This window comes from Acomys minous (genome assembly GCF_964271855.1).
Source record: "Acomys minous genome assembly, chromosome: 20".
NCBI classification, from domain to species: domain Eukaryota; kingdom Metazoa; phylum Chordata; class Mammalia; order Rodentia; family Muridae; genus Acomys; species Acomys minous.
This window is the reverse complement of record NC_140502.1, coordinates 25393553-25412206: the sequence shown is the minus strand read 5'-3', so window position 1 is coordinate 25412206 and position 18654 is coordinate 25393553. Positions and strand designations below refer to the sequence as shown.

The window sequence follows — 18654 nt, the reverse complement described above, 5'->3', positions numbered from 1 at the left end:
TCAGCCTACTCAATAGCTTTTGGTGTCACTTACAGTCTATGACTAGTTTCCCACTGGCGACTTCTATGTCCACTGCCTTCGCCTGCCGCCTGATTTTGAAATCTGGTTGCTTTTTTTTTTTTTTGGTTTTTCAAGACAGGGTTTCTCTGTGTAGTCTTGGCTGTCCTAGACTCGCTTTGTAGTCCAGGCTGGTCTCGAACTCACAGCGATCCGCCTGCCTCTGCCTCCCGAGTGCTGGGATTAAAGGCGTGCGCCACCACGCCTGGCTGAAATCTGGTTGCTTTTTATAGAACCTTCTCTAGAGATTTGAGCGTAGGACAGGGCCTCATGTGGCCCAGGATTTGCTTGAAAGGTCCTAATTTTCCTCCATCTGCCTTCCGGCTGCTGGGATTACATTAACGCACCAGTACACTCTAAGATTTGTAACTTTTTTCTCAGTAAGGCTAATTTAACCTCATAAAGAGGACAGATTGGTAAATGTGCTATGTTGATAACGTTTCAGATTTCCTTGGTCTCTGACTCCCAGCAGCTGGAAGCTAACAGGATTATGATTATGAGGCTACACCGTGCCACACGAAGCCGAACCTCAAACAAAAGCCGATTTCCCTTGTTGGACACCACTGCGTGCTTCACTTAAGGTAACAACACATTCTTCTATTTTTTTAAAAAAAGACATTACTGGCTTTATTCAAACTTTCTATAAGCTTGTGAATCAATCAGAAAAATGTATGTACATCCACACAAAATTTCAAATTTAACTGATATAACACTGAGCAAATGATCTGATAGCCATAAAACTCTTCTAGCTGTCCGTGATGGCAGAGGTCTGCGGTGCCCGCTATTTGGGAGGCGGCTAACGGGAGGGGCACACCTCCGACGCCGGTACTCATGGGGAGGAGGAGGAGGGTTGGCACAAATTTGAGAGAGACCCCGTCTTGAAATAAAGCCAAGCAAAGCTGACCGCCTGGGGACGCTGTGCGTGCCGCGAGCGCGTGGCTGATGCCCTGTGTCTTCCAAATGTCTCCTTAGGATCGGAACATCTCGTCTCTGTATCAGATGGTTCGGAAAAAGCTTTTAAAGTCTAGTTATCTCATTCTACTGATTTAAAAAAAAAAAAAGGAACTCCTTTAAATTCATTGATCGATTGTTGTACATAGTATATTTTTCTGCTGTCTACTCTAAGATTTATTGCCTTTTTTTTCCGTTTTGTTTTTTTGGCGGAACGTTTTTATAGCATTTATTCAAATGAGCCACGTCAGGTTTTAGGAGGCAGAGCTGTTGTTCTCCTTCACGACCAGGCAAGCTGTATTTTCAGGCTGCATTTCCCGCCTCCTGATGGTTCTAGATGACCAGCCCGTCCCACTTCCCGGCCTGCGCGGGCAAACACACTGCTCTCGGCTCCCACCTCGCTCTGCGGCGCAGATGCGGTGAGCCATGCGGGCTTGCTGGAGGCAACGCTCTCATGCGACCGTGAAAACCAGCTCAGTCCCGTTCCAGTCGCTTCACTCCAGAGCTTGTCATGAGAGCTGTGGCAGGGGACAAGCTCTGACAGGAGACGTCATTAATAAGCCACAGGTGAACATTCCAGAACTAGCTCTGAAGACTACAGAGGAGGAGCTGGGCTGACCTTTCCTCCGTGCCCGTGACTGCGCCAAAGGTCTCCTTGACCGAACCCAGTCGATCCCCACAGTAACCGCAGCCAGCGAGCCGAAGCGGGGCTGAAGTCACCGCCGCAGCAGACAGGGGACCAGGTGAGCGCGCGACACGTCTACGCTAACAGTGTCCACGCCGCTGCTCTCAGTGTGGTGTTTTCCATAGCTGTAATTAAATATAACCCTTTAACTGGTAATAGAATTAGTATTTCTATTCATAATTTAGATTTTATTTTTCCTATGTGAATTAATACTCAGTAAGCTGTGGGTTATAAAGAAAAGGGGGGTGGGGTGGGGAAACACAGTCACCAGAGGGTCCTCTGTCACCAACTCTTATTCCAGTACGAGGAGCTGGAAGCGCGGGCCCCGCAGCGGTCACACACACACCCTCCCGCAGGCTTTCCCCGCAGCCTGGGCGGCCGCCGAGGGACGCACACCGGGGCGCTCCTGACCTTGTCACCCGCGGTCCCCGGAGCGCACGCGCAGGTGCGCGGGAAGACGCCTGGCGGGGGCCGTGTTACCCCACGCACAGGATGCCCCCCGCGGCGTGCACGCGCTGGTGCTTCTTGGCCTGCAGCAGGCGCGTGAAGGCCTGCCCGCACTGCTTGCACTCGTAGGGCTTCTCGCCGGTGTGGATGCGCTGGTGCTGCGTCAGGTGCGAGCGCTGCCGGAAGGCCTTGCTGCACTGCGGGCACTGGAAGGGCTTCTCCCCGGTGTGGATGCGCTGGTGCAGGATCAGCGTCTTGCAGTCGATGAAGGCCTTGCCGCACTCCTTGCACTCGTAGGGCCGCTCGCCGGTGTGGATGCGCTGGTGCCGGTTGAAGTAGGACGGGCAGGCGAAGGCCTTGCCGCACTCCTTGCACTCGTAGGGCTTCTCGCCCGTGTGCACGCGCTGGTGCTGGATGAGGTGCGCCTTCTGGCGGAAGGCCTTCGGGCACTCGCGGCACCCGTACGGCTTCTCGTTGGTGTGCGTCCGGTAGTGCTTCATGAAGGCCGAGTGGCAGAGGAAGGCCTTCTCGCAGTAGTTGCACTCGTAGGGCTTCTCGCCCGTGTGGATCTTCTGGTGGTCGTTGAGGTTGGACGCCCAGGTGAAGGTCTTGCCGCACAGGGCGCACGCGTACGGCTTCTCGCCGCTGTGGATGCGCTGGTGGCGCGTGAGGTTGGCGCTCTTGTTGAAGGCCTTCTGGCACTTGTGGCACTCGTACGGCTTCTCGTCCGTGTGCGTGCGCTGGTGCTGGAAGAAGGTGGAGAAGTAGAGGAAGGCCTTGCCGCAGTGGCGGCACTCGTACGGCTTCTCGTCCGTGTGCACGCGCTGGTGCTGCACCAGCAGCGAGCAGTTGGTGAAGGCCTTGCCGCACTCCTTGCACTCGCACGGCTTCTCCCCGGTGTGGAAGCGGTTGTGCTGCACCAGGTACGCGTGCTTCTCGAAGATCTTGCCGCAGATCTCGCACTGGTAGGGCTTCCTGTTGATCTGGTAAGGGGCGGGCTGGAAGTCGTACGGGAAGCCGCGGCCGCACTCCTTCTCCCCGGCCATCTCCGGCGGCTTCGCCCGCTCCGTGTAGTACACCAGGGCGTTCTCGTACATGTCGTTAAGTTTGTCGCCGGCGGGGACCCGAACCTGCGGGGTGGCTACCGGCTCCGCCTGCGCCGCTTCCCTCGGGGCAGGGGGCGGAGGCCGAGCGCAGTCGGAGGTGGCGGGCGTGGTTCCCGGTGCGGCTGTCACGCCGGCCACGCCCACGCCCGCCTCGTGCCCTGCCACGCCCACGCCGGCCACGCCCACGCCGGCCACGCCCGCCGCGCGTCCTTCCGTGGCCTCCCGCTGTGGCTCAGCGAGGCCCTCGCATGTCCAGTCGTTTCCAAAGCAAGATTCCCCAAGGCAGGCGTCGCCGACTCTCCCGATGATTTTCCACTTTAACGATCCCTTCCCGAAGACGTCGCTCTCTAGAGAGAAAGTCTTAGTTTCACTCACAGACAGCAAATCTGGAAGAAAACATGTACGTGTTCAGTGCTGGAGGACAAGAAACATTAGAAACAAAAAGATGTGCGTTTTGGGGTTTTGTTGTTGTTGTTTGCTTTGTTTTTTCGAGACAGGGCTTCTCTGTGTAGCCCTGGCTGTCCTGGACTCGCTATGTAGACCAGGCTGGCCTTTAACTCATGTCGATCCACCTGCCTCTGCCTCCCCAGTGGTGGGTTGTGTTTTGTTTGTTTGTTTAAGATTTTATTTTTGTGTCTGTGTCAGGGTTTTTGCCTGTGCATCTGTGCAGCATGTGTGATCAGCCTCCCCACAAGGCCAGAAAGCAGCCTCGGCCCCCTGTACTAGAGTTAGAGAGGCTATGAGCTGCCGTATGGGTGCTGGGAATTGAACCTGGGTCCTCTGGAAGAGACGCCAGTGCTCTTAACTGCTAAGTCGTCTCTCCAGGCTCAAAATGATGGTCTTAGAGCACCTGCTGTAACGCAGGAAAACTAGACTTCAATCCCTAGAATTTGGGGAACTTCCAGAAGGCCTGGAGGCCCACCTCACTTCCCAGGAGGCAGAGAGACGGGGAAGTTATCTCCCAGGGAAACCTGGCTAACTATGCGAGCGTTTGATTGAAAGACTTAAAGAGAAAGAATAAGGGGCTGGAGAGATGGCTCAGGGGTTAAGAGCACTGTCTGCTCTTCCTGAGGTCCTGAGTTCAGTTCCCAGCAACCACATGGTGGCTCACAGCCATCTATAGTGAGATCTGGCGCCCTCTTCTGGCCTGCAGGGGTACATGCAGACAGATGATGATAAAAACAATAATAATAATATTATTATATTACTATTATTTATTATTATTATTGTTGTTGTTGTTATTATTATTATTATTATTGTTGTTGTTGTTATTGTTATTATTATAAAGGAAGAATAAAGCAGAGAGAAAGAGAGAGAGAAAGAGGTGTTAACAAAGAGCTCCAACATTAACCTCTGGCCCACTCATGCACTCACACACACGTGAATAGAACACACAGAAACATACTATGCACACACAAAGAGGAAGAAAATTAAGAAGTAAAAGGGGCAGATAAGATGGCTCAGTGAGTCAAAGTGCATGCAAAACCTGACAATCTGAATTCAGTCCCCAGATCCCACAGCTGGAGAGTGGAACTAACTCTTCAAAGTTGGCCTCTGGACCAGCATGGTGGTGCACGCCTTTAATCCCAGCACTCGGGAGGCAGAGGCAGGAGGATCGCTGTGAGTTCGAGGCCAGCCTGGTCTACAAAGTGATTCCAGGATAGCCAAGGCTACATAGAGAGACTCTGTCTCGAAAAACCAAACAAACAAAGGTGGCACAGCAGATTAAGGGGATAACTGTCAAGCCTAAAGACCTGAGTCTAATCCTGGAGCCCCACCATGGTTCAAGAAGAGAACCTACTCCCACTGTGTGTGTGTGCGTGTAGGCACGTGTGTATGCATTATTAGAATACACAAAAAAGAAAAAAATCAAGCTGCCGATCCCTTTTCAAACTATTTCTTCCAGCACACTGGCCTCATGCAGATCTTCCCACACTGTAACAGAAGACGGCCACCACCGCTCCATGGCTCCTTCGGGCCCCCCAAAACCGCTGCACGGTCTTCCACACCCTTACCTGGGCCCCCCCAGAAGCGCTGCACGGGCGCCCACACCCTTACCTGGGCCCCCCCAGAAGCGCTGCATGGGCGCCCACACCCTTACCTGGGCCCCCCCAGAAGCGCTGCACGGGCGCCCACACCCGTACCTGGGCCCCCCCAGAAGCGCTGCACGGGCGCCCACACCCGTACCTGGGCCCCCCCAGAAGCGCTGCACGGGCGCCCACACCCGTACCTGGGCCCCCCCAGAAGCGCTGCACGGGCACCCACACCCTTGCCTGGGCCCCCCCAGAAGCGCTGCACGGGTGCCCACACCCTTACCTGGGTACCATCCTGCTTGTTCTGCTGTCCAGGGTTCTTTGCCTTGCTCCAGCAGTGAAATCACTGATGGCTTAGAAATGGCAAGTCCTGCTCAAAGAAAGAGACGATTAAAAACAGACACAGAAGCAAGCAACAGCGAGACACATTTGCTATGGAACTAACAACATAAAGCAAACAGCTGATCCTCAGCATGAATGTGATTTTAAATAGGTTAGGTAGGTAAGGAAGCCAAAGATGGATGGATAGATGGATGGATAGATGGATGCATGGACAGACAGACAGACAGATAAGCAAGCCAGCCACCATTTAACAAGCACCTTAGTAAAGAGCAGTTGCTTGCTGCAGTCACTGATAAACAGTAAAATGAGAAGGAAAGTGTCTTGAGAAAGCACACATGTGCTGTAGGGAGGATGAAATGAAGCTGTTTACCAGCTGTGCGGTGGGGGCTGTGGGGAAGAAGCACGGGCTCAGCAGTCACGGGCTGCTCTGCCCATGGCGCACTCCATCTCACACAGATCTTTATCCCTCACAAAACCCTGTCCTGAGGGTGACGCGCGGAGGGCCTCACCCAGGGACGCGAGGCTCCTGTAGTTCTCCAGCGTCACGTCGCGGTACAGGGACCGCTGCTCGGGACCCAGGCACTGCCACTCTTCCCTACTGAACTCCACAGCCACGTCCCCAAACACCACCAGCTCCTGAAACGAGAGCGCAAGGCAACATAGACAATAAAGAAGATAATTTCAGGATGACGTTAAGATTCCTTTTCCAAGGTTTGCTAAGGCGCGTCCCCTCCCAGCACCAGGGAAGCTGAACGTTGTAAAGAACTGGACTTTGGCTCCTAAGAAATCATTGCTGAGCCCTGAATACGCTGCCGGGGCGTTTCTTTACTGCACGCCCAAGACCTCGGGCACCCCCAGCCTGACCTCGAGGCGGCTGAAGAGCCAGTAACAAAGATGACGACATCACGGAGAACTAAACATGTGTACACACTTCCACCAACACGCTCACACCATGGAGAACTAAGCGTGTCTACAGATGTCCACCAAGATGACACAAATGTACAATCCTGACTTTGCTCTTGGCGAGTGTCTTTCTTAATCTGGATTCTTTCAGAGTCGGTTCACAAGTGTGAGGACAACCGCGTCTCTCTATCATGCAAAGTCAACCAAATAATGACTGCAGTCTTGACAGACGCGGCTCACTCCCGTAAGCCCAGCACTGAGGAGGAGAGCTAGAAACACAGGGCTAGCCTGGACTCTTAGCGAGGGTTAATACCACCGAGATGTGATTTATCGTGTGTGCCTGGCCCTTTAAAGGATCCCCATAGGGCCGGGCGTGGTGGCGCACGCCTTTAATCCCAGCACTCGGGAGGCAGAGGCAGGTGGATCGCTGTGAATTCGAGGCCAGCCTGGTCTACAAAGTGAGTCCAGGACAGCCAGGGCTACACAGAGAAACCCTGTCTCAAAAAACAAACAAACAAAAAAGGATCCCTAGTTGCTAGTCAACTGGCTCTTTTAAGAATTCTTTAGCTGTTAGCTTGACCCTATGACCTTCAGTGTTGGGAACAGGATAAGATATAAAAAAGCCAACCGCGGCTGAGAGAGCGGGTTAGCCGAGTGAGAAGAGACGGCAGTTGGGGCAGAAGATACTGTTGGGAGACAGCTGCACCAGGAGAAGCCCGCTGAGCACACAGGCTAGGACAGCTGCTACAGTTTGGAGCTGCTAGTATTGGGGAAACTGAGAAGGGGCTGTGTTAAGCCGGATGTTGGAGGGAGGAACAGGTAAGGGAAAATGTGGGAAGGGGCTGGGCTGGGAACTGGGAGGTTGGCTGACAGGAAGTTAAGGAACGGGTTAGTGTTCTAAAATCGCTAGCGGTTCTAAAAGTGGCGCCCAACGTGGGGCAAGACAGACTGGGAGGTCTGATTTCAAGCACGAGAGCAGAAGGCGGAAGGAAGGACGCTTTGCTTCAGAAGGCTGCCGGGTGTTTGATGAGGCTGTAGCTCAGACATGCCCCACACTGTGGGCTATTCTGGGGAGAGAAGTGTGCACTGCCCTTGCGCTTCCACATGACTGTCCATCTGAGGGAAGTCAGGGCGGGAGCGTAAGCAGGGCCAGAACCCAGGGGCAGGAACTGGTGCTCACTGGCTTTCTCAGCCTGCTTTCTTACAGAACTCAGAATCACCAGCCCACAGTGCGCTGGGGCCCTCACTCACTGATCGCTACTTTTAAAAAATGCCCTACTAGCTTGTGTGTGGGTGATTCTTTGTGCACCGTGTAAAGATTGTCTGTGTATTATTCAAATGCTGGTTTCTGTACCAGAGGACAGTCCAGGCTGCATCGTATTTTGTAAACACTCTGTCCAACACCTTCTGATTGGTTCAATAAAAAGTTGAATGGCCAATAGCAAAGGCAGAAAAGGGAGGCAGGACTTCCGGCAGAGAGAGGGCGCAGGAAGAGTCATCAGCTGCTGGGCACAGTGGCACCAACCCCAGCATTTGGGGAGTCAGAGAAAGGCAGATCTCTGTGAGTTCGAGGCCAGCCTGTTCTACAAAGTGAGTCCAGGACAGCCAAGGCTATACAGAGAGACCGTCTTAAAAAACAAAACAAAACAACAACAACAAAAAAAAACCCAAATCAAACAAACAAAACAAAACTATGAAGACCTGCAAATCTAAGAGTGAAAGCTACTTTTCTTTTTCTACCAACATTTTCCTTTGTGGTTAGACAGGGTCTCATGTAGTGAGTTTGGGATTTACTTCGTGGGCTGAGATGGCCCTGAGCCTGTAGCAATCCTCAGTCACTTTATACTTCCCCTTTTCCTGAAGACTAAAGTCCACAGCGCAGTCATAATCTCGTTTGCTCTATGTTATGTGTCAGCAGTTGTTAGCAACCCTGCACCTATCAATTTAGACAAAACCAAAGGAAGAGCTGCTTTTACTTCTTCCACTTTCGGATAAGGAAATTGAGGAACAGATAAAGGAAGTAAACTCAGAAACACACAGATACCAGGGTTCTGTACATGGCCTGGAAGATGCTTAAATGAAAAAACAAAAAAACCCCACATAGTTTCTTGTAGTTCACACATATATTGAAGAAAAAGTAGAACCTCACCCCCGACCCTTACCTCACCTTGAACACAGTGTTGACATCCACCACGGCCATGTTTCTCTGCTCTTCTGGGAGAACTGCTGAACTGGAGGAGAAAGATGAGATTAGGAAGAAACTAGGTCAAGCCTTGTAAGACCTGTTCTGGCGCCCTCAGTCTGTGGACATGGATGAATGCTGCCTTGCACTTTCTGTTCATGATGGGGTTAAAAAAAAGGGGGGGGGACTGGAGAGATGGCTCAGAGGTTAAGAGCACCATCTGCTCTTCCAGAGGTCCTGAGTTCAATTCCCAGCAACCACATGGTGGCTCACAACCATCTATAGTGAGATCTTGTGGACAGTCACACATGCAGGCAGAACATTGTATACATAAATAAATAAATAAATAAATAAATAAATAAATAAAATAAATCTGTGGCCTTTAATCCCTGGTATTTGGGAGTTCTCCGTGAGTTCAAGGCCAGCCTGATACACACCTACACAGCCCAGGCTAGCCAGGGCTACATAGCAGGCCAGCCTGATATACACCTCCAGAGCCCAGGCTAGCCAGGGCTACACAGCGGGCCAGCCTGATACACACCTACACAGCCAGGGATACACAGCCGGAGTCTATCTCAAAAGAGAAACAAACCATACAACTGCGCCTGGAATGATACCTAGAGACATTCCCTCACACGGATGGTGGCGGATTCACATTCCTCCAGCTTGTAGGGCCTGTTACCCACTCAGGACGTGCCCTTCCCACCTCACTAATAGGGTAAGGACTGTGTCTTCTCATGTCCCCTCATGGCAAGGGCAGAGCCCACCAGCTGCAGGACAGCCTCTGCCACTCATCTGCAAGCATGCATAGAAAACCCTCTTCTAAACATTGGGTGGTTTCTTCTCCTCCTCCTCCTGCTCCTCCTCCTGCTCCTCTTCCTCCTCCTGCTGCTCCTCCTCTTCTTCCTCCTTCTCCTCCTCCTTTTTAAAGATGGGGTCTCACTGAGTAGAGCCCGGCTGGTCTCCAACTCAAAGATTCCCTTGCTTCTTCTGCCTCCCAGCAGTAGAAGGAAGCGTGTGTGCGCCACCAGGCCCGGCTCCTTTAATTTTCATCCTTTTGAGTCTCACTATATAGACCAGGCTAGCTTTAAACTCAAAGAGATCTGTCTACGCCTGCCTCCTGAGTACTGGGATTAAAGGTATGCACCACCATGACCAAGCCTTTAATTAAAAATTTTTTTAAAAAATGCCATGTCCATAATTAATGCCCCAGGCCTCTTCAAGAACCCAATAAAATGTCTGCTCTTTTTTTTTTCCTGCAGGTCAGTTGAGATCCCCCAAAACAATCGGTTTATTCCCTTTTCTTCAACCCTTTTTCCACCCCCCAATAAAACTTCTGCCTGAGAGTTTATGGTTAGAATTTATTTTAAAACTGGTTTTACATTGATGGGTGCTCTGCCTGCACGTGTGTCTCTCCAGCATGTCTGGTCCCCTGAGAGGTCAAAAGGGGGAACCGGATCCACTGTAAATGGAGTTACTGGTGGCTGTGAGCAGCCCTGTGGGTGCTGGGAGCTGGACAGGCTCTGTGGGGGCGCAGCCAGTGCTCCTGGCCACTGAGAGCCACCTGTCCAGCCCCTACAGGTTTCTATTCCCACAGTTGCTAGGAGCCGTTCAGGAGACCTGAACAGTTGAAACCTAGACAGGCCTCTCAGAACACAGTTTTCTCCCCAGAGGAACCAGCTGCTGGGGACTCTCCCTAACGTGCGATCCCCCTCCACATCTGACCCTGACCAGGGGCTTTGCCTGGAGCTCAGTAACAGAAACCTTGCCTAACCCTCAAAGGCTCAGGGACCGTCCAGCAGGACAAAAAGAAAACAACGTATGAAATAAAAGTGAAAATCTGTCCAAAGATCAAAGCTATGGCTCCAGGCTCGCCGCTGGTCCATATTACCATCCTTGGTGGACTCAACAGTGTTCCAAACGTCCCATGCCACACTTGCACCCCTACATCTCACCCCACACTCGGTTTCACGGGGATAGTAGAAAGAGCTTGTCATGCCCTGAGGCAGAGGCTTTTTTGTGGGCTCCTCCACCTCATCAAAAATAAAATAAAAAAATAAATTTAAAAAAGGGGGTTGGGGGGGGACTTGAGGTCTCTGGAAACCATAAACAAAAAGCAAGGTGCATTTCAGGAACTTCAAGCAATTTCTGCAGGAACTGGTCAGGTGCAGTATTAACGTCCATTTTAGTCCATTTAAGCTGCTGTTAACAATATCAGAGACTGGGTGCTTACAAACAACACACTGATTTCTCAGTTGTGGAGGCGGAGATGTCACCATCTCAACACTGACAGGTTCGGCGTCCAGTGGAAACCTGTGGCGGACGTAAGCCTACCAAAATTCCCGAATCCACAGACGGAGACTCTGTGCTGTGCTCTCACCCAGAGAGGAGAGGAGAGGGGCTCCACCGAGCCAGGGCTCTGATCCCACGTCCTGACCACCACATTGTAAACCCACCACCGTGACAACAAAGTTTGTAGCTATAAACTGCAGAGGGCAGAGATGGGGGAACAACAGACCCAGTGTGCTCACTACCTGTGTCTCCTCGTCACCAAGGCCTGGGAGCTGAGAATGTTTCGTTTTGTTTTGTTTTAGAGCCTCTGGGAGGTCACCCTGAACCATGAGCTCCAAACTCTGACTTGGCTAACGGTTCTGCTCAACAGAGACGGACAGATGCGCTAAGAATTCTCAGATCTACTTGTTCGTTCCCTAAACAAAACCAACCGCCCACTCGGAGGGTGTGACCCCTAAAGCAGGAGGCTTTTCAAATAGCACTTCCACACACGCATACATTTCTGAGACAGGATTTCGCTATGGAACCCACGATGGCCTGAAACTCAACTAGGGACAGAACTGCGGCTGTGCTAAAAAGCCGCTGTCTTCCCGTTTCCGCAGCTAGGGCGCTGAAATTATAGATGGGGGGGGGGTGCGCCTCGTCTGACTCCTGACTGTATTTAAAATCCGCGCTGATTGGTAAACTGATCTATCTTGTACACAGAAATCCTTACCGTCTCTACTATTTAGCTTTCCTTCCTCCCCACCCCTCCCCACACGCCCAATTTTTCAAGTAAACTTGTCATAAAGGAGGGGAGGAGGCGTATTAACACCCACCCCGCTCTCTCTACGTTCTGATGACCTCGCGCACGCTCTCCCACCCCCTCCAGTACAATCCACATCCTACAAAATGCCTTTCTCCCCCATGCAGTCGCACTTGCCCCGCAGGGACGACGGGGGGGGGGGGGGGAGCTCTGAAGCCTCCAGCGCCATCCCGGAAGCCGGGTGGGTCCTCTCGAGGCAGCAGGCAGCCTTAAGGCCCCACCCGCACAGTGCTTACTTAGGACGAGGCGCGGACTCACCTCAAAAGTCTATGCTGTGATCCAAAGGCAGCCAGACTCCGAGAGCCAGTGAGTACCAACAGGGGCAGCACCCGGTTAGGTCGGGCAGGGCACTGAGATGATCCGGAACCACCTCTCTGCAGCCACTTCCGCCATGTGTCCAGGGGGTATTTTTTATATATCGGACTACATTTCCCAGAAGGCGTTGCTGCGGCCGGGTGGCAGCAGAGAATGTTGGGGACGAGAGAAACCTGCGCTTAGCCTTCGAAAGGGGTAAGCTTCTCAGGGATCCAGGGCCGGAATCCTCTGGAACTTTTAAGGTGTTCCGGCTCTGCGGTGGCGTGGAGGGATCTTTACTCCTCCGGTAATGAGAGTGCGGCCAGGACCCTAGCAAGTCACCCAGCTCAGGACTACATTTCCCAGAGGCCATCACAGGCGGCGTTCTCAGCCCAGCTCCTGAGTCGTCAGAGCTTCCCCAGGCCTCTGGAGCAAAGATCACCCCGTCTTCACCGGAGCACTTAATCCACTTACACTTGTTAGCCACACTAATTTACATGTTCTGCACTAGCCGGGCCCGGGCGTGCTTGCCTGTAATCCCGGCACTCAGGAGGAAAGAGGCAGGAGGAACCAGGAGTTTTAGGGCCAGCCTCGGTTGCATGCTGAGTTTGGAGCCAAGGTTATCAAAGAACCTGTGTTGGAAAAAGGGAAAATCGCGACTAGAGACATTTTACCTATTTTTAATTTTTTCTTCCTTTTCTTTTTTGTTTGTTTGTTTTTCGAGACAGGGTCTCTGTGTAGTCATGGCTGTCCTGGACTCGCTTTGTAGACCAGGCTGGCCTCGAACTCACAGCGATCCACCTGCCTCTGCCTCCCGAGTGCTGGGATTAAAGGGTGTGCGCCACCACGCCTGGATCTATTTTATTTATTTATTTATTTTTCTATTCAGGATCTGTATGTAGCCCGGAAGCCTTGATGCTGCCATCTTTCTACCTCAGTCTTCATATTGTGGCAATTACAGGATGCCTGGCATCCACCTTAAATATTGGAATGGAGGCTGTTCTGTGTATATAACGCGATCTAATCCAAATCATATCTAAAAATAATGACCTTTAAATGCCTTCCTCACTGTACCTCTTACTAACGGCCCTACGCGTGTATCAGGGCATCTAGTGTAATAGTTAATACTGAAATTATAATGGTAGGTCTCCTATCTCGGGGAAAAGAGCAATGCTTTTAGCTAGGGATGTGTTCTTCAGTAGAACACTCGGCCTCCATGGGTAAGGTTGAAGCTACCTCTGGGGACGCTAGAGCAGCTATAGCCATTAGGAAATAAGGTCTAGCCCGCAGTTGGTGGTGCACGCTTGGTCCAGGTCTACAGGGTGAGTTCTAGGATGGCAAAACTACACAGAGGAACCCTGTCTCGGAAAAGAGAGGTTGTGTGTGTGTGTGTGTGTGTGTGTGTGTGTGTGAGAGAGAGAGAGAGAGAGAGAGAGACAGAGAGAGAGAGAGAGAGAGAGAGAGAGAGAGACTGTAGCATGATCTTAGGTTTCTTAGTGGGGAGCAGCCTCTGATGGACAGAGCCTTGAATAGCATTTTATTATTACAAAAAGGTTGATTTATGGGGCGGGGTGAGGGGCGGGGGAGGTAAAACAGGTTTCTCAGTCCAAAGACTCTGGTGGAATCCATATGCTTCCTGAAGGAAAACATGGCGCCCCTGCAAATTTAGCCCTGGTTGCGCACCGTTTGCAGTACCCAGTGATGCAAGGCATTCCGTGTGTACCAGGGCCGCCTGTGACCAGCGTCACAAAAACCCTGTAACGCTCCATCAGAAGGAAAACTCTGTAGATGACAGGGAACAATCGCTGTTTTCCTACCATTTTCTCCAAGGTCAGTGTATGGAGTGTAAGTTTTGGTTTCTTTATAAACTCAGTTGTGTTATGTACACTTTTTTTTTTTCCTGTAATGCCAAGTGTGGGATTTCAATTTGAGCTTTGGTTTGTCCATTACTGTTGGTCTCGTGAGGGGCGTGGCTTTTGCAGCTGGTAAGGCCTTCCTCCTGCAGCGAGGAGAGGGGCGTGTCCTAGGGCACTGAGGCTATAAAGGAGAGAGAAGGCTTGCACGGTGGCGAGTGCCTTTAATCCCAGCACTTGGGAGGCAGAGGCAGGAGGATCTCTGTGAGTTCGAGGCCAGCCTGGTCTACAAAGTGAGTCCAGGACAGCCAGGGCTACACAGAGAAATTCTGTCTCGAAAAACAAAACACATTTTTTCCTTTCTTTCCTTTTTTTTTTTTTTTTCTCCTTTTGGTTTTTCGAAACAGGGTTTCTCTTGTAGTCCTGCTTTGTAGACCAGGCTGGCCTCGAACTCACAGCGATCCGCCTGCCTCTGCCTCCCGAGTGCTGGGATTAAAGGCGTGCGCCACCAAACCCAGCTCAAAACACACTTTTCCCAATGGGCGAGGTAGTGCACGCCTGTAGTCCCAGCACTCTGGGAGGCAGAGGCAGGCGGATCGCAGTGAGTTTCAAGCCAGCCTCCAGGACAGCAAAGGCTACACAGAGCAACCCTGGCCTGAAAACCAAAAACCGAAACCCAAAAAAGACAGAAAAATATATTTAGCATAAAAATGCAACAGAAGGGGGAAAACGTACGAGACACCCCAAATAAACTGAGAATGGAAACTGTCAATTACACAATAGGAATAATTAGTAGCTTCCAGCTTCCAAGTTTTGCATACGGAATAGTGAATGGCTGTGGGACAGGGGCCAGAAAACCAGGAAAGGGGCCCGTGAAATGGAGGCAAAAAGGCTTTTAAAGGTGGTGGGCGGGAAGGGCAATAGGACATACGCCATAGGAAAATGGGAGCTGAAGGGTACAATAGGGTGGTGGGGAAATGGGGTACATTAACCCAAACAACTGAGTATATATAAGAATGCCATAAGGAGCCGGGTGTGGTGGCGCACGCCTGTAATCCCAGCACTCGGAAGGCAGAGGCAGGAGGATCGCTGTGAGTTTGAGGCCAGCCTGGTCTACAGAGTGAGTCCAGGACAGCCAAGGCTACACAGAGAGACCCTGTCTTCCAAAACAAAACAAACACAACGCCATACGGAAACATACTGCTTGGCATGGTAATTTTAAGATAAAATGAGGCCGGGCACGGTGGTGCTCGGCTGCCCGAGGCAGGTGAATTGCTGTTCCCAGGGCTGCACAGCGGAGTCTCTGTCTCAAAACAAACAGACAAAAAACAAAACAAAACAAAACCCACCGCCAACCGAAACTACCCCCAGCCCCGGCGCCACGGCGGCCCGCGCGTTTCCAGTTCTGAGAACTCAGGGACATCGTCCCACCCGGCACCTGCGAGGCCGGCTGCGCGTGCGCAATCCAGCTGCCCCATCCCAGAAGGCCCCGGGCGGTGGGCGGAGCCGACGCTCTTCCGGGTTTGCTGCCGATTTCCGGTGGCCTCTTCTCTAGAGCCGAGACCGTCGTCCCTGGACCCGGACTACATTTCCCACCGCTTACCGCGACGGACCGGGCTTTGTGACGTCCTCCGTTCGTGCGTGCGGCGCGCTTTTACGTAAGAAAACGGCGACTCTCCGCGGTCAGGTCGGCCGGGGAGCCCAGGGCGAGCCGCTGGGTTGTGGGTGACCGGGGACCCTCGGTGAGCGGCTGCCCTTGTGTGTTGCTGGGCTCCTGGTTCGGGTCCCGGGAGCGTGGGAATCTGCGGCGTGGGCGTGGCCAGTGTGTGTGCCTGCGTGAGTGTGTGTGTGCGCGCGTTTGTGCGTGCGTGTGTGTGTGCCTGTGGGGTGTGTGTGTGCGTGCCTGTGGGGTGTGTGTGTGTGTGCCTGTGGGGGGTGTGTGTGCGTGCCTGTGGGGTGTGTGTGTGTGTGCCTGTGGGGGTGTGTGTGCGTGCCTGTGGGGTGTGTGTGTGTGTGCCTGTGGGGTGTGTGTGTGTGCGTGCCTGTGGGGTGTGTGTGTGTGTGCCTGTGGGGTGTGTGTGTGTGCGTGCCTGTGGGGTGTGTGTGTGCGTGCCTGTGGGGTGTGTGTGTGTGTGCCTGTGGGGTGTGTGTGTGTGCGTGCCTGTGGGGTGTGTGTGTGCGTGCCTGTGGGGTGTGTGTGTGCGTGCGTGCGTGCATGTGTGTGTGTGCAAGTTGTCTTTTGAAACCGGAAGAAGACGCGATGGGGATTAAGGGTTCCCTGGACCGGGCCGTGGTGGCACCAGGTCAAACGGAAGCGGGAGGACAATTTTTAAAAAAATAAATACAAGCCCAGGACTGGTGTGGTGTAAATCTCGGCCGCTGCAGTGAGGAGTGTGGAGGAGAAGGAGCGGGAATGTCTTGTCCCTTGAGTTAAGCAGAGGTCACCTTCCTGGCAGGAAGTGGAGCTTTACAGGAAAGAGCAAGGAAGCCCGAAGTAAAGACAGACAAACAAAAAACGTAGTTAGGTTTTGGCCAGCATCTATGTCTTTCTGATATGGCAGACCCAGCCAGCGTCACTCCGCCTCACTGGACAGCACACGGCATTCATGGGATAGAGTATTTTGCACATCATAAAAATTCTGTTTAGAAGAGTGAATGAGCCGGGTGTGGTGGTGGCGCACGCCTGTAATCTCAGCACTGGGGACGCAGAGGCAGGGGGATTGCTGTGAGTTCGAGGCCAGCCTGGTCTACAGAGTGAGTCCAGGACAGCCAAGGCTACACAGAAAGACCCTGTCTCGAAAAACCAAAAAGAAGAAGGAAGAAGAAGAAGGAAGAAGAAGAAGAAGAAGAAGAAGAAGAAGAAGAAGAAGAAGAAGAAATAATGACTGACTTTGTCCTGGGATCCTTCCCCAATCACCAACCAAATGAATAGAAACAGACCTGCCCAACAGAGGCAGTTAGGGGCCAGAAAGGTCAGAGAAGATTCCCAAAAAGTCTCCACAGAGGTCCCCAGGGACTGCAAAGCTTCAGAAGAGGACAACAGGCAGGGGCATAAAACAGCGATTTAAGGCTGTTCAAATGGTCTAAGCTCTTCGGGGAAAGGAGAGAAGTTAGGAGGTGGTCACAGAGCCTAGTAAAATTAAAGAGTCATTCTGTCCTTTCTCAGCTTGGATTAAGGCTCTGCCTCTGTCTTATCTGAAAACTTAATGATTTGGTCCTTGGATTTTCGTGCTTCGTAAATAAGCCTTTTCCGGAAACAGGCAGGCACAGCGAGAGGCCCTCTCAGGAAAGTTCCAGGAACTCAAATCCAGTCCATTTAACATGGAGAGTATTTGGCCTGCGACTGAGATGCGAGGGTCCCGTGGGGGAGCCAGAGAGGAGGCAGCAGCACCCGGGAAACACAAACGCCCCAGACAAGTACCCGTATTCACTCTTCCGTCTGTGTGTGTCACTGGCCACATTCACCAGTCACCGCGCAAGGAACGGGCCAGATTACTAAAGAGTAGCTGCACAGCGGTGGCGGGATGAGAGCTTGGTCTGATCTCAGGTAGGACCATGTTTGTTCAAGGTCAGGGCCGCTTTTGTCACCCACCTGTGCAGACGTAGTCCCTTATTCTTGTACTGCTTGGCTTGGCTGCAGGGAAAGCTGGGAAGTGGTGTTTCAGCAGGAAACTATCAGAAAGGCCATTTGCAATTTCTTTTCCTTTTGGTTACCAATGAAATGCTGGTTTCGTGCAGGATTTCTGCTGTTCTGCCAAATGCAGAATCTGTATGCAAAGCACAAGCTGCCCTTTAGGTCAGAGTGCAAACGTCTTCAGTGCTCCCGATTATGCACAGTGCACACGTGAGCAGCAACCTGTATGCTAATTATCTAAAATGTTAACTTTATTTAACCTTACGGTAGGTAATATTAAAGGAGCAAATAAAATGTATCATGACATGCTCACAAGAGACAGCAGGTGGCGCACGCCTTTAATCCCAGAGCTCGGGAGGCAGAGGCGGGCGGATCAGTGTGAGTTCGAGGCCAGCCTGGTCTACAAAGTGAGTCCAGGACAGCCAAGGCTACACAGAGAAACCCTGTCTCGAAAAACCTTTAAAAAAGAAAAAAGACAGCAGGAAAGTTTAGAACTTTTATAGTTAGTAATCTTATGAGTACTTCTTTCTTCTTTGTTATTGTTGTTTGCTGTTTTGGTTTGAGTCAGGGTCTCACTGTAGCCCAGGCTGGCCTGGAACTTGCATCACTATGGCTTCAAACTCACGGGAGTTATCCTGACTCGGCCTTGCACGTGCTGCGCTTACAGGTGTGACTTTGCTCCTGTTTTTCTGACACAGTACCTATCTGCCTCTGCAACAGTAGGCTGGGTGTCTCTTGCAGAAAATACATAGGCCACTAATATTTTTTTTATTTTTATTTTTTTTATTTTTATTTTTTTTTAGAGCTGAGGACTGAACCAAGGGCCTTGTGCTTGCTAGGCAAGCACTCTACCGCTGAGCTAAATCCCCAAGCCCCGTTTAATTTTTATTATTAAAAGTCTGTAGTTATTATTGGCGGTTATTATTAAACCACTACAATATCAAATAGGAGATACAGATGCCTGTTGCATTTAGATAAGCCTTATTTCCCCCTGGGACTGGGCAGATAGTACCATAACCTACCGTGTTATCTCTCAGCCCCACATCCCAGGCCATCTGCTTCGGTCGTTC

At 51.7% G+C, this 18654-nt stretch overlaps 1 protein-coding gene across 1 annotated transcript; it reads right to left on the bottom strand.

Annotated features, from left to right (window-relative positions):
• Positions 1 to 1112: 1112 nt before the first annotated feature.
• LOC311591469 (uncharacterized protein) lies at positions 1113 to 12222 on the bottom strand. The gene is made up of 5 exons (XM_084771078.1): positions 12062 to 12222; positions 8692 to 8755; positions 6131 to 6257; positions 5563 to 5649; positions 1113 to 3632 (listed from the first exon to the last, which is right to left on the bottom strand). Exons 2-5 carry the CDS (start codon positions 8722 to 8724, stop codon positions 2170 to 2172), a joined length of 1710 nt encoding a protein of 569 aa, XP_084627204.1. The 5' UTR covers positions 8725 to 8755; positions 12062 to 12222; the 3' UTR covers positions 1113 to 2169.
• Positions 12223 to 18654: the final 6432 nt, after the last annotated feature.

Bases quoted from the DNA above. Each gene is read 5' to 3' on its own strand.
- LOC311591469 (XM_084771078.1), bottom strand. From the start codon at position 8,724: ATGGCCGTGGTGGATGTCAACACTGTGTTCAAG. The intron at 6,258-8,691 runs GTGAGGTAAGGG...CTCTCGTTTCAG, and splicing joins ATGTCAACACTGTGTTCAAG to GAGCTGGTGGTGTTTGGGGA. The intron at 5,650-6,130 runs GTGAGGCCCTCC...TTCTTTGAGCAG, and splicing joins CAGGAGCCTCGCGTCCCTGG to GACTTGCCATTTCTAAGCCA.